Genomic DNA, 26,304 nt, shown 5'->3' with positions numbered 1-26,304 from the left:
TAGGTTTTGTATTTTGCTATTTGCTATATATGGGGTTTATTGGTTTCTGTATTAAGGTTTTATTGTTATAAGCAGTCTGGAGTCACGTTGAGTTGGGCTGCCATACATAATTTCTTCATAAATAAAAATACATATATACATACATATATACATATCTATATCCCGCCTTTATTATATGTAGAATTAACTCAAGTTGACAAATATACCTAATAAGAACTAAGCGCCTTTTCTCTGGCCCAGCATGGCAATTCCCGTCGACACTATGAAAGGGAACAACCACACACCACCAGAGAAAAATAGCTCAGATCTCCTCCCTCATGTTTGATACTAAGACATGTTTGACTAAAAAGAATAAAGCAAGAAATTAAATGGTTAATTTATCAACTGGGCTTCCAAAGAGAGAAGAGAAACCAAATTCAAGATTCCTCTACACACATCAAATTTTGCTTCATATGGAATTTCTTGTGTGCGGTAAGAGAGGAATTTTGTGTAAAACACTGCCCACAATCTGGGCACTTGAATGGTTTCTCCCCTGTGTGTAACCTTACATGATTTATAAGGCTAGACCTGATACTGAAATCTTTCCCACAATCTGGACACTCATAAGGTTTCTCCCCAGTGTGAGTCCTCCAGTGTATCACCAAGCCGGAATTCCGAATGAAACTTTTCCCACATTCAGGACACTCATATGGTTTTTCACCTGTGTGAATTCTCTGGTGTTTAACCAGATAGGAATTTTGACTGAAACCTTTCCCACAAAATAGACACTCATATGGTTTCTCTCCCGTGTGAGACCTCTGGTGTAACATCAGATGAGAATTCTGACTGAAACTTTTTCCACAATCCAAACAGTCATAGAGTTTCTCTCCTGTGTGAATCCTCTGGTGTATCACCAAGTCAGAATTTCGAATGAAACTTTTCCCACACTCGAGACACTCATATGGTTTTTCTCCTGTATGAGTCCTCTGGTGTATCACTAGGGTAGAATTCCAATTGAAACTTTTCCCACAATCCAGACACTGATATGGTTTGTCCCCTGTGTGAGATCTCTGGTGCACTACCAGGTGGGAATTCCGATAAAAACCTTTTCCACAATCTGGACACTTATATGGTTTTTCTCCTGTGTGAGTCCTGCGGTGTTGCACAAGGTGGGAATTTCGAATGAAAGTTTTCCCACACTCCAGACACTCATACGGCTTTTCTCCTGTGTGAATCCTCTGGTGTATCACCAGATCAGAATTCCAATTGAAACCTTTTCCACAATCAGGACATTCAAATGGTTTCTCTCCCGTGTGAGTCCTCTGGTGCATGAGCAGTTTGGAATTCCTACTAAAAAGTTTCCCACAATCCAGACACTCATATGGTATCTCTCCAGTGTGAGTCCTCTGGTGTATCACCAGGTTGGCATTCTGAGTGAAACTTTTCCCACAATCCGGACACTCATATGGTTTCTCTCCTGTGTGAGTCCTCTGGTGTATCACCAGTTTGGAATTCTGCTTGAAACTTTTCCCACAATCAGGACACTCATATGGCTTCTCTCCCGTGTGAGTCCTCTGGTGTATCACCAACTTGGAATTCTGCTGGAACCTTTTCCCACAATCGGGACACTCATATGGTTTCTCTCCTGTGTGAGTCCTCTGGTGTTCTACCAGGTGGGAATTCCGACTGAAACTTTTCCCACAATTCGGACACTCATATGGTTTTTCTCCAGTGTGAGTCCTCTGGTGTACTTCCAACTCGGAATTCCAATTGAAACCTTTCCCACAATCTGGACACTTATATGGTTTGTCTCCCGTGTGAGTCCTCTGGTGTATCACAAGCTTAGAATTCTGCTGGAAACTTTTCCCACAATCAGGACACTCATATGGTTTTTCTCCAGTGTGAGTCCTCCGGTGTATCACCAGGTTTGAATTCTGACTGAACCTTTTCCCACAATCTGGACAGTCATATGGTTTCTCTCCAGTGTGAATTCTCTGGTGTATCACCAGCTTGGAATTATGCAGAAAACGTTTCCCACAATCCAAACACTCATATGGTTTCTCCCCAGTGTCAGTGCTTTTGTGTATCAGCAGATTGGTGTGCATGCTAAATCTTTTCTCAGAGGGGGAGTGCTGGTAGAGTTTCTCTTCGGTATGGGTCCTTCCACAAATGATGAGATACCTGTTCTGAGTAGAGCTTCCGTAGCACTCCAAACATTTATATGGCTTTTCACAGGATGGTTCGACTTATGCATCAATCAGATATGATCTGCAATATTTATGTTTGTTTTTTCCAAAATAGGCAGCCTGTGGGGATTTTCCAACACTGATACTTTTGGATTCCTGAGGCGGGGAAAAACATTTCTGATCTCCTGCCTGGTAGTTGTTTGGTTCAAGCCATTTTTTCCTTCCTTAAAGGCTTTAATTATTTCCTGCCAGTTTTGGCTTTACATGGAACCTTTTCCTTCCTACTGAGTTCAGGTTGTTCCTCACTTTTTCTTTATTTAAATATTATCCTCCTTGATTTCTCATTTAATGTTTTTTCCATTTCCATTTCCTTTATTTTTTCCAGCTTGAAACTTTGTTCTTGTTATTCTTTCCCTCTTCTCTCATCTGCTGAGGAAGATTTCCAGGTGAATTGGAAAATATTTTGAATGATGGCTTATTTTGCACTTTAATGCTGCTTCTCATTCTCTGTTGTCCAGAGTGCTCTTCTTCGCATCCTCTCTCTCTCTGTAAGATTAATATAAATGGGTTAGTTTCATTATTGTTTAAAAATGCCTGCAGCACATGTGAAAGCAGCAAAAACAAAAAAATCATCCCCATCTCATATATTAGCATGAATAAACAAACACTAAAATTCTATTTTAATCTCTAATATTAATTATGATTGATTTGGCATAGAGAAGCCTAACAAGATCCAAGTTCAAATATCGACACCATTATAAAATTCTCTTTTTCAATCAATCAGTCAATCAATCAGAGTAGAGTTGAAAGGAACCTTGGAGGTCTTCTAGTCCAGCTTCCTCCTCAGGCAGATATATGGTATAATATTACACTTAAATTTTTGATTTGGATAAATACACTCATGTATGCAGGCATATGAGCACAGAAACACACACCTATGAATATATGTAGACAATGTATGCGTATCTCGGTGTGGAAATTGTCCCAAAGTGCATTCGTTCAAATTGTTTTATCTGGGTTAGAAAGGGGGGGGAGGAGTCACTAATAGATGAAATTAGTGTCTCCTAATTCCTATTCAAGATCTAAAGCCTCCGTTTGGCCCATGAAGCTCCTCGCTTGCCAGGAAAACCACATGCCAATAAAATCAGAAGAAATCAACGTGAAAACTGACACTTAAGATGGGTGTTTGAGAAATATGAAATAAATGTATTATTTTTAAATCTCCCAGCAGAATAAAATTTGGGAAAAGAAAGAATATGCAGCAGCAGCCAATAGGATTCACCCTCGTTGCTTCCTCTGCTTCATACACCGTGGAGGAACCCAAAGGGCCCGACTTGCTCCCGGCTTCTCCTCCGACCTTCCCTCCACTCACCTCCCAGGAGCCTCTTCGACCCCTTGAAACAGCACAAAAGGATCCGCCGACGCCATTATCCTCCCTTGCCTGAACCGGAAGAGGAAGTCCCTCTGCCCTTCGCTTCCTCGTCTCTGTGTACATCCGCTCTAGCAATCTACTACTCTATGATTTCAACCCGTTCAATCTCAGCCTCTCCGCCTTCCCTAGAATAGCTCAGCCGTCGCTGTACCGAGCTTTGTTTTCCTTGTAGCGCGCCATCTAGCGACATAAGGCGGAAGGACATGCTCGTTAAGGCGTTTGAAGATGTTCTCATGGATTCCGTGCTTCCTTGTGTGCCATCAAGTCCTATTTGATTCCCATCGAGCTCATCGGTAGCTTTTCTCCCTGAGGCTCCACCCCAAACCTTTTCTTTCAGGTCCCCCAAGAGGGTATTCATTACCCTTGCCAGGTGTCCACTCTTTGAACGGACAGTCCGCTTTTTTCACATTATGTTCACTATTTTTTTTCACAAAATAGTGGACATTTTTTTTATTCAAAAGCTTTATGATGAAATGGTACATAATCTAAAGCTGTACAGCAGTGGTTCTCAACCTGTGGGTTGGGACCCCTTTGGGGGTCGAACGACCTTTCACAGGGGTCGCCTAAGACCATCGGAAAACACATATTTTCAATGATTTTAGGAATAATTTTATGGTTGGGGGTCACCACAACATGAGGAACTGTATTAAAGGGTCGTGGCATTAGGAAGGTTGAGAACCACTGCTGTACAGTCTAAGAGAATAAGGATAGGAGAATCGCGTTTTGTCTTTTTTTTTTCATAAGTTAGAATGAGACAAAGATTGAATATCCATTGAACTCGATTCTCCGAAAAAATTAATGAGATTAAAATAAAAATATATTATAAAATTATGTACAGTTCTCATTTTTAAAATGTATTGTAGCTTGTGTCGACTGACCTAAAATGGCGTCGAGTGATGAGAGTGACAGTGGCGAGATTTCAAATTCTTTAAAACGAAAGAGAGGAGTGTGCAAATACACCAAAGACTGGGAAGCTACTTTTGCATGGATTACCAACAACGAATTGTAATTTTTTTTTTTATTTTTGTACTACTTAACACCCCCTTCCCCCCCCCGCTTGTCCACTATTTTTTGGAAGCAGACCTGGCAACCCTAGTATTCATTGTCCCTGGAGCTGAACCCGAAGCTTCGTCTGCGAGAAGGGGCAACAAAATCAAAGGAAAGCGACCTTTTTTGGGTGGGAGTTCTAGAAATGACGTGCAAATAGGAAAAGAGAAAGTGCACCTCCCTTGGTTCCAGCCACTTTTTCCTGAGGGGTGAGGAGTGTGCAGGATAATTCCTGAAAACTTTGCTTCTGCAAAGTAGCAAACCTGTTAAGACTGTAGCTTGTCTCTTTTGGGATTATATTTTCTCTTCCCTCCCAATTTAATTATCAAGCTTGGTATTTCTTATTGGTGCTTAGCAATGGATATTCCAGGGCCAATTGGTGTTGCAACCTGAGAACCACCCATATTCCTTTTCCAAGGTCAAGAGAGGGGTGGGAGAGTCATTCCCCTCCCTTCTGAACTGTTAGCATCCTGGCCGGCTTTATGCCTTCAACAAGCAGTTTGTAATGCATAAGAAAATCATGGGAGGTTTTCCTGGCAGGGCAGTTCAAGGCATTGCTGCAGATTAAGATCGCTTATAAGTTCAGCTGAAGAGGGCAATGAAAGTTTGGCAGCCTGGGTCTTCAACTCACCCTCTGCTTCCAGCTCTGACTTTGCCACCCGGAGAAAGCGCTGTGCAGGAGGAAAGACACCTGGGACCTTCTCAGTCTTGAGTTCAGGCAGGGTGGTGCTGCTACCATGTTTCCCCAAAAATAAGACCCTGTCTTATATTTTTTTGAACCCTGAAATAAGTTCTTGGCCTTATTGCCACCCGCTCAAAAGCCCAATTGGTCTTATTATTGGGATGTTTTATTTTGGGGAAAACAGGATATTAGATTGGCGATTTTCTAGTCACGTGTTATTATAGAGCTCTACCTAGTGACGTAAGGCTGAAAATAGGCTCAGTATTTCTATCTGATGTTTTTAAGATTTTTTAATGAAGTGCCGTTTTCCACTTTCAACCACTACACCCATAACTTTTCTCCAGGACGATCAAGCCCTAATCTGGAGTCTAGTAGGGATGCCCTTATTGTCACTGTAACTGAGCCAGGAGCTTCTTTTACAGGAACTAAACCAAGGGAAAGAATCCATGGGGGAACACAATGTGCCATCAGACAAGAAAGCGCACCTCCCTTGTGGATCACTGAATACTATTCCAGCCAGTTCTTCATCTTGGGGGTGCAGGATAACTCCCACAAACTACCTTTGCAACTGAGAGAATCTTGAAGAGTGAAGCTAGACCCTACTTACCTTCACAAGATTAGCCAGATGCTGCATCATAAAAGTTGGTAAAGGTCGTTTGTATATGCAGCCTTAAAATGATTGCCAGCTTCATCCCATTAATAGAACAAAATACGGGACAAAACCTTGAAGGGGCCACCCACATCGCTTCCAAAAACACCTAGACAGGAAATATTATTTTTCCATCTGCATTCTTGCTAGTAAATCTCACTAGAACGCAGAATTCCTCTGAGAAGCTTTCCTAATTTCCAGAGGAATTAAGATTCCAGCATTGAATGTAGGCAGCTTTGGGGAAAAATTTGGCGGGTGCTAGTTTATAGAAAGCTGATCTAAAGCATCCTGTGCTTTAGTCGTTGGCTCTCAGTCGCCCTCCAAACCTCTCCACATAGCAAAATTTTATGACTCATTTCCTTTGGCTCCCAAGGATTTAGGAGATGAAAGCATCAGCAAGCCAGAGGCTCCAGGCTAACTTCATTCCTGGCCAGGGCTGTGTCCAGGATTTTAAGTCTGCAAATTGCCATGTGTTTCTGTAATTTCCTTAGCACAGGAATCTCCATTAAGTCAAAGTGAGTGAGACACCTACACAGCAAGGCCTAGAAAAAGGGAGCTCAGGAAGGGGCTGTCTATATTTGCTAAACAAAATTAATACACTTTTCAAAGACACGTTTGAAAGCATTGTAAAAAGAATGGCAGGATGCACGAACACGCAAAAATGTTTCTGCTTGACACACATTTTTTAAATTAGAAATTTAATATTCAAAACACACAAAAACAATAGGATATAAGCAATAAACAAGAAATTGGGAAAAATACCTCACAGTTATGACTTCCCTCCTTTTTTCTATCAAATAATTCTTATACACATTCCTGTTTGGGAATTGTGTTCCCTCAGCTAACCAGAAGAAACCCCTTCTTTGAAATGGATCCTGGCCTGAAGTCCATTCCTCAGAGAAATCCAAGCCAACATTTCCCTTCCACATTGCTCACATCTGTGTAGAAGAACAGGGAAATTCTCTGGTATTTCACCAGGCTCAAGGTTGACTCAGCCTTCCATCCATCCGAGGTGGGTAAAATGAGGACCCAGAGTGTTGGGGGCAATAGGCTAACTCTGTAAACTGCTTAGAGAGGGCTGTAAACACTGTGAAGCATTATATAAGTCTAAGTACGATTGCTATTGCTGGAGCAGATAGAGAGGAAAGATAAGACACATAGAACGTTATAGGAAATGGATGGAGGTAGCTACTAACTAGAGGATGGGGAGAGAGAGAGGGAAAGAGTATAGCACTAGGTACATAGGGAGGTTAGGATTAGAGAAATATAGAGGTTCAGAATAGAGAAAGATGGAAAGATAGTTAAAAGTCTATGGAGATTCTCATGCATCCAAGTCATGGTTGTTCCAAAGTGCTTTTTCAAGAGGCAACTGGACTGTTTCTTCTTTGGAGACGTTTCGTTTCTCATTCAAGAAGCTTCTTCAGCTTTGACTGGATGGTGGGGAATGGAATGGTGTGGGGGAGTATGCCAAATGTGGAGGCTTTGTATTTTGCTATTTGCTATATATGTGGTTTATTGGTTTCTGTACTAAGGTTTTATTGCTGTAAGTCATCTGGAGTTAGATTGGGTTGGGCTGCCATTGTTCTGACCTAGGCTTCCTTAAACAGCAAGAAGCAGAGTCTTAGTCCCGGTAAAACCCCTTTTATTTACACGACTGTGAATTACGTTCATTCACAATCAGCACGGCTTTGCATACAGTCTTTCAGAGGCATATCTATCAACACGCCTGATCTCAATTGGAAAGCTGCCAGATAACTAATTTCCAACCGCAGGAAAGGCAAAATGTGGCACAGAGCCTCTTAGAGTCACGAACAGAACTTTCCACTTTTCCAACGACCGACCGAATTCTTTCCTGCAAAAGCCCCCTCCCCATTCGCTCCTCTTTTGTTTCCTATGGGAGGCGCCAATAACCTCCCAGGTATGCTTTACTCCCAAGTCGACCCTGCTTTCTTAGTTCTTCTCCCTAGCAGCTCTGCGCATGTGCACACTAGGAACAGGCTCTAACTCTTCTTCTGACTCACTGCTGTCTTAGCTCCCTCTCTTCCTCCTACGCAGAGTCCTCACCTAAGCTTTCCCCAGCCCCCAGGATTGGCCCATGTTCCTCCCCAACTTCCTCACTGTCTGACTCTGCTGCCAGCTCCGTAGACCTCGGGCGGGCCACAACAGCCATACACAATTTCTTAATACATACATGCATACATATCTAAATCCTGCCTTTATTATATATAGAAATAACTCAAGATGTCAAATGTACCTAATAAGATCTAAGAGCCTTTTCTGTGCCCCAGCATGGCAATACCCCTCAATGCTGTGAAAAGGAACACCCACACAACTCCAGAGAAAGGTAACTCAGATCTCCTCCCTCATGTTTGATACTAAGACATGTTTGACTAAAAAGAATAAAGCAAGAAATTAAATGGTTAATTTATCAACTGGGCTTCCAAAGAGAGAAGAGAAACCAAATTCAAGATTCCTCTACACACATCAAATTTTGCTTCTTATGGAATTTCTTGTGTGTGATAAGAGAGGAATTTTGTGTGAAACACTTCCCACAATCTGGACACTTGAATGGTTTCTCCCCTGTGTGTAACCTTACATGATTTATAAGGCTAGACCTGATACTGAAAGCTTTCCCACAATCTGGACACTCATACGGTTTCTCCCCTGTGTGAGTCCTCCAGTGTATCATCAAGTCGGAATTCCGACTGAACTTTTTCTCACATTCAGGACACTCATATGGTTTTTCTCCTGTGTGAATTCTCTGGTGTTTAACCAGATAGGAATTCTGACTGAAACGTTTCCCACAAAATAGACACTCAAATGGTTTCTCTCCCGTATGAGACCTCTGGTGTACTAACACATGAGAATTCCGATAGAAACCTTTCCCACAAATTGGACACTTATATGGTTTTTCTCCTGTGTGAGTCTTGCGGTGTTCCACAAGGTGGGAATTTTGAATGAAACTTTTCCCACACTCCAAACACTCATACGGTTTTTCTCCTGTGTGAATCCTCTGGTGTACCACCAGGTCAGAATTGCAATTGAAACCTTTTCCACAATCAGGACATTCAAATGGTTTCTCTCCCTTGTGAGTCCTTTGGTGCATGAGCAGTTTGGAATTCCTACTAAAAAATTTCCCACAATCCAGACACTCATATGGTATCTCTCCAGTATGAATTCTCTGGTGTATCACCAGGTAGGAATTCTGAGTGAATCTTTTCCCACAATCCGGACATTCAAATGGTTTCTCTCCTGTGTGACTCCTCTGATGTATCACAAGCTTGGAATTCTCCTTGAAACTTTTCCCACAGTCCGGACACTCATATGGTTTCTCTCCCGTGTGAGTCCTCTGGTGTACCACCAGCTTGGAATTCTGCTGGAAACGTTTCCCACAATCCGGACACTCATATGGTTTCTCTCCCGTGTGAGTCATCTGGTGTTCCACCAGGTGGGAATTCCGACTGAAACTTTTCCCACAATCCGGACACTCATATGGTTTCTCTCCTGTGTGAGTCCTCCGGTGTCTCACCAGGTAGGAATTCTGACTGAACATTTTCCCACAATCTGGACACTCATATGGTTTCTCTCCTGTGTGAGTCCTCTGGTGTATCACCAGTTTTGAATTATGCAGAAAACTTTTCCCACAATCCAGACACTCATATGGTTTCTCTCCTGTGGGAGTCCTCTGGTGTATCGCCAGATTGGTGTCCATGCTAAATCTTTTGTCACAATGGGAGCACTAGTAGAGTTTCTCTTCGGTATGGGTCCTTCCACGAGTCACGAGAAACCTTTTCTGAGTAAAGCTTTCTGTTGTACGCCAAACATTTGTATGACTTTTCACGGGTGGTTCAATTTATGCATCAATCAGATGTGATCTGCAATCTGTGTTTTTCCCAAACTAGGTAGTCTGTGGGGATTTTCCAACACTGATATTCTTGGATTCTTGAGGAGACCAACAATGTTTCTGATCCCTTACCTGGTGGTTTTTTGATTCATGCTACTCTTTCCTTCCACAAAGGCTTTCGTTAATAGCTGCCAGTTTTGGCTATCCATGGAACCTTTTTCTTCCCACTGACTTCCAGGTGTTCTTTATTTAGAAATTATCCTCCTTGACTTGTCATGTAATGCTTCCTTGCGTTCCAAATATTCTTTCTTTCCAGCTGAAAGCTTTACTTTCATAATTCTCTCCATTGTCTCTAATCAGCTGGAGAAGGAGAAAAGTTTTTACACTTTTTGGAGGAAGTGGAAGATTTTGATTGATGGCTTCTTTTGCATTTTAAGGCTGTTTCTCATTGTCTGTTGTCCAGAGTGCTCTTTTTGGCATCCACTTTGTCTGTAAGATTAATATTAATGGGTTAGTTTCATTATTGTTTTAAAATGGCTGCATGATATGCGAAAGCAGCAGTGATATCCCATATATTACCATGAAAAAACAAACACCAAAATTCTAGTTTAATCTCTGCCCTTAATTATGATTCATTTGGCATGTAACGGGCTAGCAATCCAATTATCAAGCGAATCACAAAATTATCCTTTCAGCTTGAGTAAATCACACATAGTATGTGTGTGTATTCATAGTATTCAAAGTATTCCGATCCTGTTCACTTCTATCAGTTTTGTTATGCTGTTGATCGATTCTACAATTATCAAAATTCATTTTTATGTCATAAATTCCACTAATAGTGAGATTATAAAAGCCCAGTCTAGCACAATACCAATTAAAAAGAAAAATAACAGCTCTTAAAAGAAACCAGCATGGCTGCATAAAGAACTCTCTGACAAATTGAAAAACAAAAAGGATAAGTATAAAAAGTGGAAAGCGGGGCAAATAACTAAGGCAGAATACCAGCAAATAGCCTGAGCCTGCAAAAATGAAGTGAGGCAAGCTAAGGCTCACAATGAATAAAGGCTTGCTCATTGACAAAAGTAAAAAACAAAAAGCTTCTTCCAACATGTTAGAAACAAGAAAAAAGTCAAGAAAACAATTGGTCCATTGCTGGGAGAAAGTGGCAAGAAGGTGACAAACAACAGGGAGAAAGCAGAATTTTTTAACTCGTTTTTTGCATCTGTCTTTACACAAAGGGAAAAACAGCACCACAAAAGACAGATTATGAAGACAAGTTAAAATAGGGAAGAAAATGGTAAGTGAGTACCTGTCTACCCTAGATGAGTTCAAATCACCAGGACCAGAAGGTTCTGAAGGAACTGGCAGATGAGATCTCAGAACCACTGAACTACAGTATATCTTTCAAAGATCCTGGAGCACCGAGGAACTGACATAAGACTGGACAAGAGCTGATGTAGTTCCCATCTTCAAAAAAAAGGAAAAAATAGATCCAGGAAACTAAAGAACTATCAGCCTGACCTCAATACCAGGGAAGATTCGGAAAAGATAATCAAGCAATGAATTAGCGAACACCTAAAAGCAAACAAAGTAATAACCAAAAGCCAACATGGGTTGTTAAAAAAAGATCATGCCAGACTAATCTTATGGCATTCTTTGACAAAGTGATAAAATTAGTGGACCACAGGAATGCTGTCAATATAATCTACTTGGACTTCAGTAAGGCATTTGTTAAAGTAGACCATAACCTACTACTTGATAAAATAGAAAAATGTGGGTTAGACAGCATCACCACTAGATAGATTTGTAACTGACTGACTAACCATACTCAATGTGTAGTCGTCAATGGAACTGCATCTACATGGAGGGAAGTATGCAGTGGGGTAACCCAATGCTCTGTGTTAGGCCCAATACTCTTCAACATCTCTGAAGGGACCTGAATGTCTCTGAAGGGACCTGAAATTGGCTGTCCACCGATGGTGGCCATCCAATTGGATTGAGCTTGAGAGGACTTGCAAGGAAGAATGGCAGAAAATTCCCCAATCCAGGTGTCTTCTCATGTCATACCCCAAAGACTTGTAATAGCTGCCAAAAGTGCTTCAACAAAGTACTGAGTGAAGGATTTGAATACATAGGCCAATGTGGTATTTCAGGGTTTTTTGATTTTAATAAATTTACAGACATTTCTAAAATTCTGTTTTCTGTGAAAACAGTGTTTCTGTTTTCACTTTGTCATTATTGATGTAGATGAATGAGAAAAAATGAATTTCAACAAGTGTAAAATCAGACTGCAAGCGTAACAAAATTGACAGATGTGAAAGGGGTCTGAATATGTCTTCCTATTCACACAGAAATACACTCCTAAGAATTTATTTATGTAAACAGTTATGTGTATTTCAGTCTGCAAAATGCCCCAGAAGTGCATTGACTCAAATTTTTTGATCTAATATTAGAGACGTGCGGACATTAATAGCCAAGAGCCTTGGTGGCGCAGCAGACTAAAGTGCTGTTAAGTAACACCAGCTGCCTGCAATTACTGCAAGTTCGAATCTCACCAGGCTCAAGGTTGACTCAGCTTTCCATCCTTCCGAGGTAGGTAAAATGAGGACCCAGATTGTGGGGGCAATAAGCTGACTTTGTATAAAAAAGAACACCGCTTAGGGGAGGCCGAAAGCCCTACTAAGCAGGTATATACAAAAGTATGAAGGCTATTGCTTAACGCATTGTAAGCCGCCCTGAGTCTCCGGAGAAGGGCGGCATATAAATCGAACCAATAGATAGATAGATAGATAGATAGATAGATAGATAGATGGATGGATGGATGGATGGATGGATGGATGGATGGATGGATGGATAGATAGATAGATAGATAGATAGATAGATAGATAGATAGATAGATAGATAGATAGATAGATAGATAGATGAAATGGTGTCCAAATCCTGTGCAAGATTGAAAGCATCTGTTTTGCCCATGAAACTCCTCGCTTGCCAAGAAGGCAACATCTCAATAACATCACGAGGAATGAAGTGATAGGTGAAGGTGAGGGAGATGGGTGGTTAAGAAATATGAAAAAATACACTGCTCAAAAAAATAAAGGGAACACAAAAATAAGACATCCTAGATCTGAATGAATGAAATATTCGTAGTACAGTATATCAAGATTTCTTTAAATCTTCCAGCAGAAAATCACAGGCAGCAACTTTAGATCATGCAGCAAAAGGATGAAAACATTTGGGGAGAGAAAGAAAATGCAACAGGAGCCGATATGTTTCATTCTTATCCCTTCACTGCTGCTTCCAGGCCGAGGAGGAACCAAAATGGCCCCACTTGCTCCCGGCTTCTCCCCCGACCTTCCCTCCACTCACCTCCCAGGAACCGCTCCGACCCTTCAAAAAGCACAAGAGTCTCCGCCGACGCCTTCATTCTCCCGTGGGTGACCCGGAAGATGAACTTCCTCTCTCTTCCTCCTCCTCTCTAGCAATCTAATACTCTATGGTTTCAATTGGTTCTAGCTCGGCCTCTCTTTCCGCTGCTATACTGTATTCTCTGCTTTCTGGGGGAATTCTTTGTAGAGCGACATCTAGCGACATAAGGTTGAAAATTACCCTCGTCCTATCTCTAACCCAGGGGCCTCCAACCTTGGCAACCTTTAAGCCTGGCGGACTTCAACTCCCAGAATTCCCCTGCCAGAATTGCAAAGCTGGGAGTTGAAGTCCCCCAGGCTTAAAGGTTGCCAAGGTTGGAGGCCCCTGCTCTAACCCTAAAGTGTTTGCAAGAAGTTTCATGGATTCCGTGCTTCCTTCTGTGCCGTCAAGTCGTATTCGACTCCCACCGAGCACAGGAATAGCTTTCTATTCTATATGACAATCTATGCTAAACCTTTTCTTTCAGGTCTCCCAAGAGTTCCCTCATTTTCCGTCTTCCTCCAACTAAACAGAAGGAAAGCATCCAAGGGGAGGTGGGGGAATGAAGTATAACAGCCAACCTGAAAGGGAACCTCCCTTGGGGGCTGCTGAAGATTGTTCCACCCAGTTTTTAGCCTGGGGTGGTGGAGCTGCAGGAGAACTCATCTAAACCTGCCTTGCCAAATGGTTGAAGCTGTTATAGTTAAGCTGTTGAATGGAAACCTCTAGCCCTAGTCTGTCCTTTGGGGTCTGGTAGGGAGGCCCTCATCCTCACTGCAACTGAGCCAGGAGCTTCTTTTGCAGGAACTAAACCAAGGGAAAGCATCTGTGGGGTGAACACAATGCGTCATCAGGCAAGGACAAAGCGCACCTCCCTTATGGATCAGTGGAGACTATACTAGCCAGTTCTTTCTGTTGAGGGTGCAGGATAACTCCCCAAAACTATATTTGCGACTGAGGGAAGCTTGAAGAGTGAAGCTTGACCCTACTTAGCTTCACAAGATTAGCCAGGTGCTGCATCATAAAAGTTGATAAAGGTCTTGTTTCAGGGGTGGGTTCTAAATTTTTTTACTACCGGTTCTGTGGGCGTGGCTTATTTTGTGGGTGTGGCTTGGACGTCATGTGACTAGGTGGGCGTGGCTAGCTGGTCAGAGTCATTTCTGGAAGGTCCTCGCACTTACGACCCGACTCATTTGTTTGCTTTTAACACTGATCAGCTGTAGGACGGCCCTTTGAAGCCCCGCGGCAAGAGTTTAAACAGGTTTTTTCCCTCTAGTCCTCAGCTGGGACTCAGGAGGCAGCAATAGATTGGGGGTGGGACCAAATAAAAGGTAAGAATAATGTGGGTGGGTGGGTGGGAGGGCAGGGGGGGGAGAACCGGTTTGGTGACATCATATCGTCACCGCTACCGGCTCGGCCGAACCGGACCAAACCAGGAGGAACCCACCACTGTCTTGTTTGTATCTGCAGCCTTAAACAATTGCCAGCTTCATATCTGCCAGGATTACCCTCAGTAAGCAACCTGGTTTAACACCTACATGGAACTGCTAGGGGAAGCCATTCATCCTGTGCTATCCAATTATGTACAAGTTGTCCTTGATTTACTTCATTTAGTGACCATTTCCAGTTACAAGGTTATTGAAAAAAGTGATATGACTATTTTTCACACTTAAAGGCCACTGCAGCATTCTAACATGATGAAAATTCAGACTCTGGGCAATTGATTTATCTTTGTGAGCTGCAGTGTCCTGGGGTCATGTGATCCCCTTTGATGACTGAGCAAGTGGACTGGAATCTCCTAGACTCACAATTCCTGCTTGAGGCTGCCATGGCTGGGGGAGGGGCTTTCAACAGATACATCTCATTCACCAATTGTGCCCTTTTGTGGACCGGGATGTCTTGCACAGGGGTCACTCTTCCCTTGATCACCTTCTTTGAATCTCTGCACTGGACCACTAGAAGACTTCAAATGGTCCAGAACGCAGCAGCGCACACAGTAATAGAGGCCCCTAGGTTTCCTATGTAAAATCTTTGTGGTGAGAGCTACACAGGATTTCTTTAAGGTGCAATTCAAGCTCTTCGTCTTTAAAGCTATTTATTATATCAATAGGAATCAGACATATAAACCACTTATATACCACTACACTGTGCTTTGTACACTCTCTGTTTACAGTGTCAGCATATTGTCCCCAACAATCTGGGTCCTTATTTTACCGATCTCAGAATGATGGAAGGCTGAGTCAAGCTCGAGGCCTGTCAGGATTGGATTCCAGGCTGTAGCAGAGTCAGCTGGCAATACTGCATTCTAACCAATGACCCAACAGGCACCTGTCATTACTTTCTCACTTTTATTTTTGCATCTATCTGTTCTTCCAGGTCAGATAGGATGGGCATGTTCCTAGCCCCTTGCCTTAAATGTTGCCATCTGATAGGAGGTAGGAAGAGAGCCTTGTCTGTTGCAGCTCCTGCCCCATGAGACATTCTTCTCCCTGAAGTTTGGCAGATTTTTATCCTCCTGGTCTTCCATAAAGCAAAGGACAACTAGCTTTTCCCCTCAGCACTGGGAGAAGAAGAAAGGACTGCACATCAGGTGGTGAATTGAAACCAGGTTTTTGTGTTTATGCATTTCGTTTTAATAGTCTTAAAAGTTAATTATTGATTGGAAATCGGCCAGTTTGTTATAACATGGGTGGCTACAGAAATATGTTAAACAAATCAGAGGAAGAAGAAATGAATGAATGAATGAATGAATAAATAAATAAATAAATAAATTGCTGAGGCTACCCACCTGCAAGTTGCTTGAGGCAAATGAAGGTCTATGTATTTATTTATCAAATTTATAGGCTGCTAATTCTGAGGAGGTTAACTTCTCCAATTTAACTCATTGCAAGTAGAAAGATTACCAGTTTTGAGGAAGAATAGCACACAAAATGAATGTACCGTATTTTTCGGAGTATAAGAACCACTGGAGTATAAGACGCACCTTACTTTTTGGGGAGGAAAACAAGGAAAAAAGTATTCTGAACCAAATTGTGTAGTAATATATTATTTAATAAAATACCAGTATAGCAGAATAATTTTCACAACCATGTATACTTATTATAACCATGTATACTTTTTATAACCATGTACACTTTTTACAACCATGTAAAGTCAAGGGCGGTATAAGAACCATCATCACTATAATGAACAAATGAGGAGAGACTTTAAGGTTCAAGCATTTCTCTAATTTTCTAGAAACCTCAAGAATTCATCATCGTCACTGGTATCAGAGTTTAGGAAACTCAGTTGCTCACAATCATTTTCTTCGCTACCTTCATAAATGATATCATCTTCAGTTCCATCTAAGGCATTGCTAAGGCCACATTTTTTGAAGGACTGTAACAATTTTGCCCTTCACTGAGTTCCATGATGTTTTCACCCATTCACAAACTTGAGTGACAGTGGGCCTCCTCATTAGTCCAGTGGGTGTCAGATGATGATTACCAGCAGCCATCCATTTGTTCCACTCTTCTCGCATATACACATTGAATGGTTTGTTGATGGAAACGTCAAGAGGTTGCAACTGGCTTGTAAGACCCCCAGGAATTACAGCTAGATGAGTCTTCACTTCTTTGAATCTTTTCTTTGTGGTTTCACTAATATGTGCTCTAAACTGGTCAAGCACTAACAAAAGAGGTTTTTTCAGAAGCCCTCCCAGACGTTTGGACCACACTTTTTCAATCCATACTTTCATTCCATGTTCGTCCATCCATCCTTTCTCATGGACATGCATAACAACACCTCTTGGAATCCCTTCCTTTGGCAAGGTTTTTCTTTTGAATATTAACATTGGTGGCAATTTGGTGCCGTCTGCACAGCAGAACAACACAACCGTGTAATGTATTTTCTCATCTCCTGAGGTTTTCACGGTTATGCTTTTGGCACCTTTCATATCAACAGTCTTATTGGATGGCACATTATTATTATTATTATTATTATTATTATTATTATTATTATTATTATTATTATTATTATTATTATTATTATTGGATGGTTAGTGGAACTTCATCCATATTCCCAATCTGGCCAATTTCAAAATTATTTTTCTTCCTGGAGTCTATCACAAAAGTATGAAAAGACAGAATCTTAGATTCATACTCTTTTGGCATTCTTTGCGTCATTCTAGTTTTGGTGCGCATGGAAAGGCCATCTCGCCTCATAAATCTGAAACACCACGATGGTGATCCAGTAAAATCCTGAATGCCTTTCTGTGTAGCAATGCATTTGGCTTCATACATCATCACTTTTGTGGTGACTGCGAAGCCACTGTTCTGGTGACCTGTGATCCAGTCTCTCATGTCCTCCTCTAACTGTGGCCACTTTGCAGGAACCCCACGAAAGTTGTGCTTCCTTTTATCCTTTACCTTTTGCAGCTGTTCCACCTGTTTCCTCCACTCTCTTTATCATTTTTTCAGTTGGAGATGGCCCAAAATGTTTCTCTGCTGTTCTGTTTCCATGCTCCTGAGCATATTTCACGACTTCCAGCTTGAAAGGGATTTTTGTATGCTTGCCTTCTTGGCTTTGACATTTTTCTGCAAGAAAGAACAATATTGTGCCCTTTATAACAATGCAGAGGACTGTAGCTGAAACCATGCTCATTCATATGCACACACTAGGGTAGCTCATGATGCCCCCCCCCGCCCTAAACTACAGTAACAATAGCAAGCTAAGAATTTTAGGACATAGGTGATTTGTTTCCTCCCTAACCCTAACCCTATACCCATGATGGTGAACCTATGGCATGCGTGCCACAGGTGGCACATGGAGCTATATCGGTGGGCACACGAGTGTTGCCCTAGCTCAGCTCCAGTGCGCAAGTGCGCCGGCCAGCTGATTTTTGGGCCTTGTCCCACTGGAAGTCGGGAAACGGGCTGTTTCTGGCCTCTGGAGGGCCTCCGGTGGGGTGGGGAAGGCCGTTTTTGCCCTCCCCAGGCTCCAAGAAAGCCTCTGGAGCCTGGGGAGGGCCGAAAACGGGCCTACTGGGCCCACCGTGCCATTGTGTGCCAAAAGCAGGGGGGAGCGTGGGGGGAGGTCACATGCACATGCACGGGAGGGCAGAGCGCATTGAATTATGGATGTGGGCACACGCGCCCATGACCACCCACACTTCCCCTTTTGGCACGCGACAGCAAAAAGGTTAGCCATCACTGCCCTATACAAACAAGTACTAACCCTAACCTTAACCCTAACCCGTTATAAACAGATGCTAACCTTAACCCCTAACCCAGGGGTCTTCAAACTTGACAGCTTTAAGACTTGTGGACTTTAACTCTCAGAATTCTGAGAGTTAAAGTCCACAAGCTGACTGCTTTAATACTAACCTGTCAGACAGAAGCTTCTTCAAGCAAGCGGCTTTGGGACGTTCTCCTGAAGGCAAGCGGCGGTGGGGGGTGGGGAGGGGTGTGCAGCTTCGGCTGCTTAAGGCAAACGGCATTGTGGGGGGCGTGGCTTCGGCTCCTAAAGGTGAGTGGCAGTGTTGTGGGAGTGGATGGCAGTGGCTTCGGCAGCGGCTTCTCCAGGCAGGCAGCGGTGGCTCAAATGGTTTCTACAGCTGAGGGGCAGCTCAGGCGGGAACTCAGTCAGCGTCTCAGTTTATAGCAAACGGTTCCCAGAACCATTTGCTCTTCACTTTTCTGATTGGCGGTTGGATCCCAGAATACCGCCAATCAGCTGTCTGTTGCCAGAGTTGTCATCAGTGTCACCGTTCCCGCCATCGCACCAACTCCCTTCCCCCTCCCCCCAGGTATGCCTGATGCTACATTCGGAGTATAAGACGCACCCAGATTTTCACCCTCTTTTGGGGGGTAAAAAGGTGTGTTTTATTCTCCAAGAAATACGGTAATTAGTAAGGCCTGGAGACCGCTAGCATGCAGGGGCCAACTGTGTCCCGCAGTAGCCACAGCTCACACAGCACAAGTGAGTTGATTCCCTCTCCAAGCAGCAGGTGGAGGCAGAGCAGGGGAGAGGCCAGTGATCTGGACGCACTGCATGGGCTGTGGGAAAGCCAAGAGTCAGTTGGCCAAGGGAGGCTCTTTACATGCAGCAACGGCAACAGATGGAGGCAGAGGCAGAGGGGGGCGGGAGGCATGTGGACGCGACACGTGGAAAGCCGAAAGTCAGTGGGCTGGAGTGGGTAGACAGCCACAAGTGGCTCATTTTTGTGTCTCTCACTTTGCCTGCAGCCCATGTGGTGCGTCCCGATCACATGCCTTCCACCCCGCACTTCTGCATCTATCTGCTGCTTGGAGGGGGAATCAACTCACCTGCACTGCATAGGCTTGGCAGCCCATGTGCCAACCAAGGGACCAGCGGGCTGCAGCTGCTGCCAGATACCATCAGTCCCCATGTACTTACCGCCTGTTATATGCGCAACAGGGCAGGGCCCCCAGGTGGGCTGATCACTCTGAAATGGTGTTTATTTAAAAATAAGACTGGGTCTTATTTTTGGTGAAACACGGTACATGTTTATATCCCCCTCTATTATATGTAGAAATTACTCAAGGCGGTAAATGTCCCTAATAGAGATCCAAACTTGCTTTCTCTGGCCCAGCAACGGCAGTTCCCCTTCAGTCCCTGTGAAAAGGAATGATGGCACTGGGCCAAACTAAGGAAGCTCAGATCTCCTCCCTCATGTTTAATAATAAGACATGGTTGACTATAAAGAATCACGCAAGAAATGAAATTATTGATTTCTCATCTTGGCTTCTCATCTGGACACTCATCTGGTTTTTCTCCTGTGTGAGTCTTCTGGTGTATCACCAGCTTGGAATTATGCAGAAAACCTTTCCCACAATCCAGACACTCATATTGTTTTTCTCCTGTGTGAGTCATCTGGGGTTCCACCAGGTGAGAATTCTGACTGAAATGTTTCCCACAATCCGAACATTCATATGGTTTCTCTTGTTCTCCTTCCTTCCTTCCTTTCCTTCCCCTTTCTTTCTTTTTCCTTCCTTGCTCTCTTCCCCTCTTTCTGTCTTTTTGTCTTTCCTATCCCTTCTTAGATGCTCAATTGAAAAGGGGAAACATTCTTTGCCTTGTGATCAAGTGCCACTTTTGCTAGTAGTTTGTGGCCACTTATATGACTGAGACCAAACCAGGCTCCGGTTATCCCATGCTTACATTTCATGAGGGCATCTGCAGACTATGTAGTACAGCAAAACTGTTAAAATGATGGCTCTGATAGTTGATCAGAGCTCCTCTGTTTTTTATGTGCAACAGCTTTAGCGATTAAGGACAGATGTAAGTTAGTTGCTTTTCTACTAATCCATAATCCATAATCCATAAAAGGGCTCTCCTGTAGGGACCCTGCCATGGTCTAGTTCAGACTGTAAATATAGCAAAGGAAAATAATTTCCCCCCCACTTGCTTTGTTTCGTTTTCCCCACTAGAAATAGCTGTTTGGAACACACACAGAGGGGATACAGTAGAGAGCCTTGGTGGTGCAGCGGACTAAAGTGCTGTTAAGTAGCACTTAGCTGCCAGCTGCCTGCAATTACTGTGAGTTCAAATCTCACCAAGTTCAAGGTTGATTAAGCCTTCCATCCTTCCGAGGTAGGTAAAATGAGGACCCGGATTGTGGGGGCAATAAGATGACTTTGTATAAAAAAGAACACTGCTTGGGGGGGGGGCGAAAGCCCTACTAAGGAGGTATATACAAAAGTATGAAAGCTATTGCTTAATGCATTGTAAGGCGACCTGAGTCTCCAGAGAAGGGCGGCATATAAATCGAACCAATAAATAAATAAATAAATAAATAAATAAATAAATACTTTCCTAAGAGCTCACAATTCAAGAATACCAATGTGCACATGAGGCATCTCAGGGTGAGGAAGGCAATGGGGAGTCTAGTGATAGAACAGGCCCACAAGGTCTCCCTGACCCATTTAGATACCACATGCTTCTCCCTCCCTTCCTGCCAGAAGGACTCACTTACCTTGCAAACATCTGTCTCCTCTCTTCGTTTCTCTGTTTCTTTGCCTCTGAGGAAAGGAGAGATTTGGCTTGGAAATGCTTTTCATGCTGAGAATGGATGTTCCTGGGTGCTATATTGTGCAGATTCAGGCACCCATCCTCTTTTGCAGAGAGTCAGGGACCCAGAAACTTTCATTCTCGGCGCGAAGGTTTTGCCGATCTGCTCCTCCCTTCCCCAAACTACTTTCCACTTAATTACTTAATGAGACCACTTTAAATGAGAAATGGTGTTTCCTCAAAAATAAGCCCTTGTGCTTATTTTGGAGGGGGCCCCCCACCCAAATTTGACCAAGTCTTTTTTTTGTGTGAAATACGGTACATGTTTGTATTCCCCTGTATTATATGTAGAAATTACTCAAGGCTGCAAATGTACCTAATAGAATTCCAAACTCGCTTTCTCGGCACCAGCAATGGCAGTTCTCCTTCAGTCCATGAAAAGGAATGACGGCACTGAGCCAAACTAAGGAAGCTCAGATCTCCTCCCTCATGTTTAATAATAAGACATGGTTGACTAAAAAGAGTGACACAAGCAATGAAGAAATGAAGTTGAAAAGTATCATATTTGGTGGACATGTCAAAAAGCCAAAAAAGATTGGACTAAAATACATACATGGCTGGAAAAAAAATGATAAAACAACATATAGACTTGAAATCAGAGACATTTTTGTTGGGCATTTTATCACTTAAGTATAATAAGGGGAATGTATATCTGATTTTAGATATATTAACGGCAGCGAGAGTAGTATTTGCACAATGCTGGAAAAGTAAAGAGATCCCAAAAGATGAAGATGTGATTAGAAAAATATTAGAATGTGCAGAAACGGACAAGCTAACACTTACAAATAAGGGAAAGAAAGAAATGGAATATTTCTTGACTTTGGACTTATTTTATCAATGGCTAGCTCACAAAAACAGGAGCTAGAAACATGGAAATATATGAAAGGATCAGTGATACAAGGAAAATGGGTTAAATTGGTTAAACAAATAGTATGACTATGATTGGTATTAATTTATATTGATATAAATGCGATGAATATCATTGTAAACATTTTGAATATTACTTCGTAAAATGATTTGTACCCAGACAATACACTGTTCAATTAAAGGTGGAATTTTTATATACTATAAAATAAAATAAACACTTATACAAAAAAGAAAGATGCCAAGTAAAAATACATACATGTTTATATCGCCCTATATTTTATGTAGAAATAACTCAAGGCAACTAACATACCTAATGGAGACACAAACTCACTTTCTCTGGCCCAGCAATGGCCGTTCCTCTTGGCTCAGTGAAAGGGAACGATGGCACTGGGCCAAACTAAGGAAGCTCAGATCTCCTCCCTCATATTTAATAATAAGACATGCTTCACTAAAAAGAATCACACAAGAAATTAAATTATCAATTTCTCAGCTGGGCTTTCAGTAAGAGACAAGAAACAAAATTCAAGATTCCTCTAAACAGATCAAACGTTTCTTCATGTGGAATTTCTTCTGTCATAAGGAAGGAATTTTGTGTGAAACATTTTCCACAAACTGGGCATTTGAATGGTTACTCCCCTATGTGCACCCTTACATGATTTATAAGGGTAGACCTACATCTGAAATCTTTCCCACAGTCTGGACACTCATACGGTTTTTCTCCTGTGTGAGTCCTCTTGTGTTTCATCAAATCGGAATTTTGATAGAAACCTTTCCCGCAATCAGGACACTTATATGGTTTCTCTCCTGTGTGAATCCTCTGGTGTACCACAAGTTCAGAATTCCAATTGAAACTTTTCCCACAATCTGGACACTTATGCGGTTTCTCTCCCGTGTGATTCCTCTGGTGAATCACCAGGTAGTAATTCTCACTGAAACTTTTCCCACAATCCAGACATTCATATGGTTTCTCTCCCGTGTGAGCCCTCTGGTGTATCACCAGCTTGGAATTACGCTTGAAAAGTTTCCCACAATCTGGACACTGATATGGTTTCTCTCCTGTGTGAGTCCTTTGGTGTTCCATAAGGGAGGAATTCCGACTGAAACTTTTCCCACAATCTGGACACTCATACGGTTTTTCTCCTGTGTGAGTCCTCTGGTGTTCCATAAGGGAGGAATTCCGACTGAAACTTTTCCCACAATCTGGACACTCATACGGTTTTTCTCCTGTGTGAGTCCTCTGGTGTACCACCAGGTCGGAATTGCAACTAAAACCTTTCCCACAATCTGAACAATAGAGTCTCTCTCCTGTGTGCATCGTCCGGTGTTTCACCAGGTGGGATTTGTGATTGAAACTTTTCCCACAATCCAGACACTCATATGGTTTTTCTCCCGTGTGAATCCTCTGGTGTTTCATAAGGGAGAAATTCCGACTGAAACTTTTCTCACAATCTGGACACTCATACGGTTTCTCTCCTGTGTGAGTCCTCTGGTGTTCCATAAGGGAGAAATTCCGACTGAAACTTTTCCCACAATCTGGACACTCATACGGTTTTTCTCCTGTGTGAGTCCTCTGGTGTACCACCAGGTCGGAATTGCAACTAAAACCTTTCCCACAATCTGAACAATAGAGTCTCTCTCCTGTATGCATCGTCTGGTGTTTCACCAGATGGGATTTGTGATTGAAACTTTTCCCACAATCCAGACACTCATATGGTTTTTCTCCCGTGTGAATCCTCTGGTGTACCACCAGGTTCGAATTCTTACTGAAACTTTTCCCACAATACAGACATTCATATGGTGTCGCTCCCATGTGAGTCTTCTGATGTTTCACCAGCTGCAAAATCTGACTAAATTTTTTCCCACAATCCAGACACTCATACTGTTTCTCTCCCGTGTGAGTTATCTTGGGTATACTCACTGTAGAATTCTGACTGAACATTTTGTCATAATCTCATCTCATCTCAAATGGTTTCTCTGTCTGGAGTATAACCAGGTCAGAATTCCAAGTAAAACTTTTCACACAATCCGGATATTCAAAGAGGTTTTCTCCACTGTCAGTCTCCTTTTGCCTCACCAAATTTGTTTATCTGCTAAATCTTTTGTCACTTTGGGAGTATTGGTAGAGCTGTTCATCCTGCATTGGCTGTTCCATAAATCATAGGAATCCTGTTCTGAGTAAAGCTTTTGCCACACTCCAAACATTTTTATGGGTTGTCGGGGAATGGATCCTCTTGTGCAAAATCAGCTGTGATCTGCAATCTGTTTTTCCCAAAATAGGCAGTCAGTGAGGTTTTTCCAACACTGATATTCTTAGATTCATGAGGGGGCCAAAAATATTTCTGATCCATTAGGTGGTGGATGCTTTAATTCAAGGCACTCTTTCCTTCCTCAACGGCTTTCATTAATGCCTTTGGCTATCCAAGGGACCTTTTCCTTTCCACTGATGTCCAGCTATTCCCCACGTTTTCTGAATTTGGTAATTATATCTTTTTACTTTTTCATGCAGTATTTTCTTCAGTTCCACATAATCTATTTTTTCCACTTGAAAAGCCTGCTTCTGTTATTCTCCCTTGTCTCCCTCCATCTGCTGAGCAAAGAGAATAGTTTTAACACTTTCTGGAAGAAGTGGGAAAGATTTTGATTGATGCTTTGTTTTGTATTTTAATGCTGCTTCTCATTCTCGGTTGTCCAGAGGGCTCTTCTTGACATCCACTTTGTCTTTAAGATTCCTATTAATGTTTTAGTTTCATTATTGTTTAAAAAATGGCTGCAGATCCTGGGAAAACAGCAAAAAAAATTCAACATATTACTATGAAAAAGGAAAGATATCAAAATGCTAGCTTAACCTATAACTTTCATTATGATTCATTAGGCACATAGAACACTAGAAAAATCCAAGTTGAAAAATCCACTGATATTTCAAATCATGAAAATCTTTTGTTGGCTTGGGTTAATCAGAAATTATTATAATTGCAAACTGTTATAAAAAAATACCTGAAAATATTGAGTTTTATACAGATACACGCATATGCACTCATACAAATCTATAAATATATGAATTTAATTTTTTTTTAATCTCACTCTTAAAACTGTTTCAGGAGTAGATTTACTCAACTTGTTTGATCTAATTTTAGAAAGGTGGGGGACACTAACAGATGAGATGGTTCCCAAGTCCTGTGCAAGTTTTAAAGCATCCGTTTTGCCCATGAAACTCCTCCTTTGCCAGGAAAGCAACACGTCAATAACATCACAAGGGATCAAGTGTTAGGGGAAGCCCGAGGGAGATAATAAATATGGGGTGGGGGGGGGGAATACTTTTTAAATGTACCAAATCTCCCAGCGGCAAAATCACAGGCAGGAACTTGAAATCCTGCAGCAAAAGGATAAAAACATTTGGGGAGAGAAAGAATATACAGGAGCAGCCCTCATGTTTCATTCTTGTCCCTTCGCTGCTTCCAGGCCCTGTAGGAACCCAAAAGGCTTCTCCTCCGACCTTCCCTCCACTCACCTCCCAGGAGCCGCTTCCACCCTCCAAGCGGCACAAGGGGCTCCTCCGACGCCATCCCCCTCCCTTGGATGAGCCCAAAATCCTCTCTAGAAATACAATACTCTATCGTTTCAACTCGTTCCATCTCCGCCTCTATCCGTCTCTAGACTAGCAGCGCCAGCGCTGTATTCTATTCTCTGCTTTCTAGGTATGAGTGTCGCTCGTTTGTACAGCGCCATCTAGCGACATAAGGTTGAAAAATCACACTCGTCCTATCTCTTGTCTACCCTAAAGCGTTTGCAAGAGGCTTTCATGGATTCCGTGGTTCCTTCTGTGCCTTTGACTCCCACCGAGCACAGGAATAGTTTCCGTCCATGATAATCTATGCTAAACCTTTTCTTTCAGGTCTCCCAAGAGTTCACTCGCTGTCCCTCTTTCTACAACTAAACCAAAGGAAGGGGGAGACGAGTATAACAGGCAACCTGAAAGTGAACCTCCCTTGGGGGCTGGTGAAGATTGTTCCACCCAGATTTACGTCGGGTGTGTGGAAGGGCAACTCAGCCAGGACTTTTTTTTACATGAACTAAACCAGGGGTCAGCAACCTGCGGCTCCGGAGCCACATGCGGCTCTTTGGGCCCTCTGCTGTGGCTCCCTG

At 42.5% G+C, this 26,304-nt stretch overlaps 4 protein-coding genes across 14 annotated transcripts in view; all 4 read right to left on the bottom strand.

Annotated features, from left to right (window-relative positions):
- Positions 1–26,304, bottom strand: part of LOC132708949 (uncharacterized) — an 81,830-nt gene that overhangs the window by 6,527 nt on the left and 48,999 nt on the right. The window contains exon 1 of one of the 3 annotated variants that reach the window (XM_087884038.1): positions 25,670–25,693. The exons of the other annotated variants lie outside the window; for them this stretch is intronic. The gene's annotated coding sequence lies outside the window, so the exon portion shown is untranslated. Of the gene's footprint in view, positions 1–25,669; positions 25,694–26,304 lie in introns of those variants that run through there. 3 annotated transcript variants of the gene reach the window in all.
- On the bottom strand, positions 5–25,697 carry LOC117663175 (uncharacterized). 4 transcript variants are annotated; one of them, XM_087884036.1, is made up of 2 exons: positions 25,670–25,697; positions 5–2,711 (listed from the first exon to the last, which is right to left on the bottom strand). In XM_087884036.1, exon 2 carries the CDS (start codon positions 2,082–2,084, stop codon positions 417–419), a length of 1,668 nt encoding a protein of 555 aa, XP_087740162.1. In that variant the 5' UTR covers positions 2,085–2,711; positions 25,670–25,697; the 3' UTR covers positions 5–416. The 4 variants fall into 4 exon arrangements, with proteins under 4 accessions (XP_087740162.1, XP_034269000.2, XP_034269001.2 ...); XM_034413109.3 differs by lacking the exon at positions 25,670–25,697 and adding an exon at positions 3,538–3,652; XM_034413110.3 differs by lacking the exon at positions 25,670–25,697 and adding an exon at positions 3,448–3,552.
- The window catches only part of LOC148115750 (uncharacterized), a 118,928-nt gene continuing 100,224 nt past the window's right edge, over positions 7,601–26,304 (bottom strand). For 2 of the 5 annotated variants that reach the window (XM_087884081.1, XM_087884083.1), the window contains exon 2: positions 7,601–10,308. In XM_087884081.1, the coding sequence (XP_087740207.1) occupies positions 8,440–9,687 (1,248 nt within the window). In that variant the 5' untranslated portion in view covers positions 9,688–10,308 and the 3' untranslated portion in view covers positions 7,601–8,439. Of the gene's footprint in view, positions 10,309–11,128; positions 11,225–13,185; positions 13,294–25,669; positions 25,699–26,304 lie in introns of those variants that run through there. The other 3 variants (XM_087884080.1, XM_087884079.1, XM_087884082.1) reach the window with 3 other exon arrangements.
- LOC117663213 (uncharacterized) lies at positions 21,779–25,867 on the bottom strand. 2 transcript variants are annotated; one of them, XM_087884069.1, is made up of 2 exons: positions 25,670–25,867; positions 21,779–24,937 (listed from the first exon to the last, which is right to left on the bottom strand). In XM_087884069.1, the coding sequence occupies exon 2, from the start codon at positions 24,098–24,100 to the stop codon at positions 22,790–22,792; it is 1,311 nt and encodes a 436-aa protein (XP_087740195.1). In that variant the 5' UTR covers positions 24,101–24,937; positions 25,670–25,867; the 3' UTR covers positions 21,779–22,789. The 2 variants fall into 2 exon arrangements, with proteins under 2 accessions (XP_087740195.1, XP_087740196.1); XM_087884070.1 differs by having other exon boundaries at positions 25,490–25,711.

This window comes from Pantherophis guttatus, chromosome 2 (genome assembly GCF_059756535.1).
Source record: "Pantherophis guttatus breed Tessera chromosome 2, ASM5975653v1, whole genome shotgun sequence".
Taxonomy (NCBI): Eukaryota; Metazoa; Chordata; class Lepidosauria; order Squamata; family Colubridae; genus Pantherophis; species Pantherophis guttatus.
Note: the sequence above shows the minus strand (reverse complement) of the source record. Positions and strands in the feature narration are given on the sequence as shown.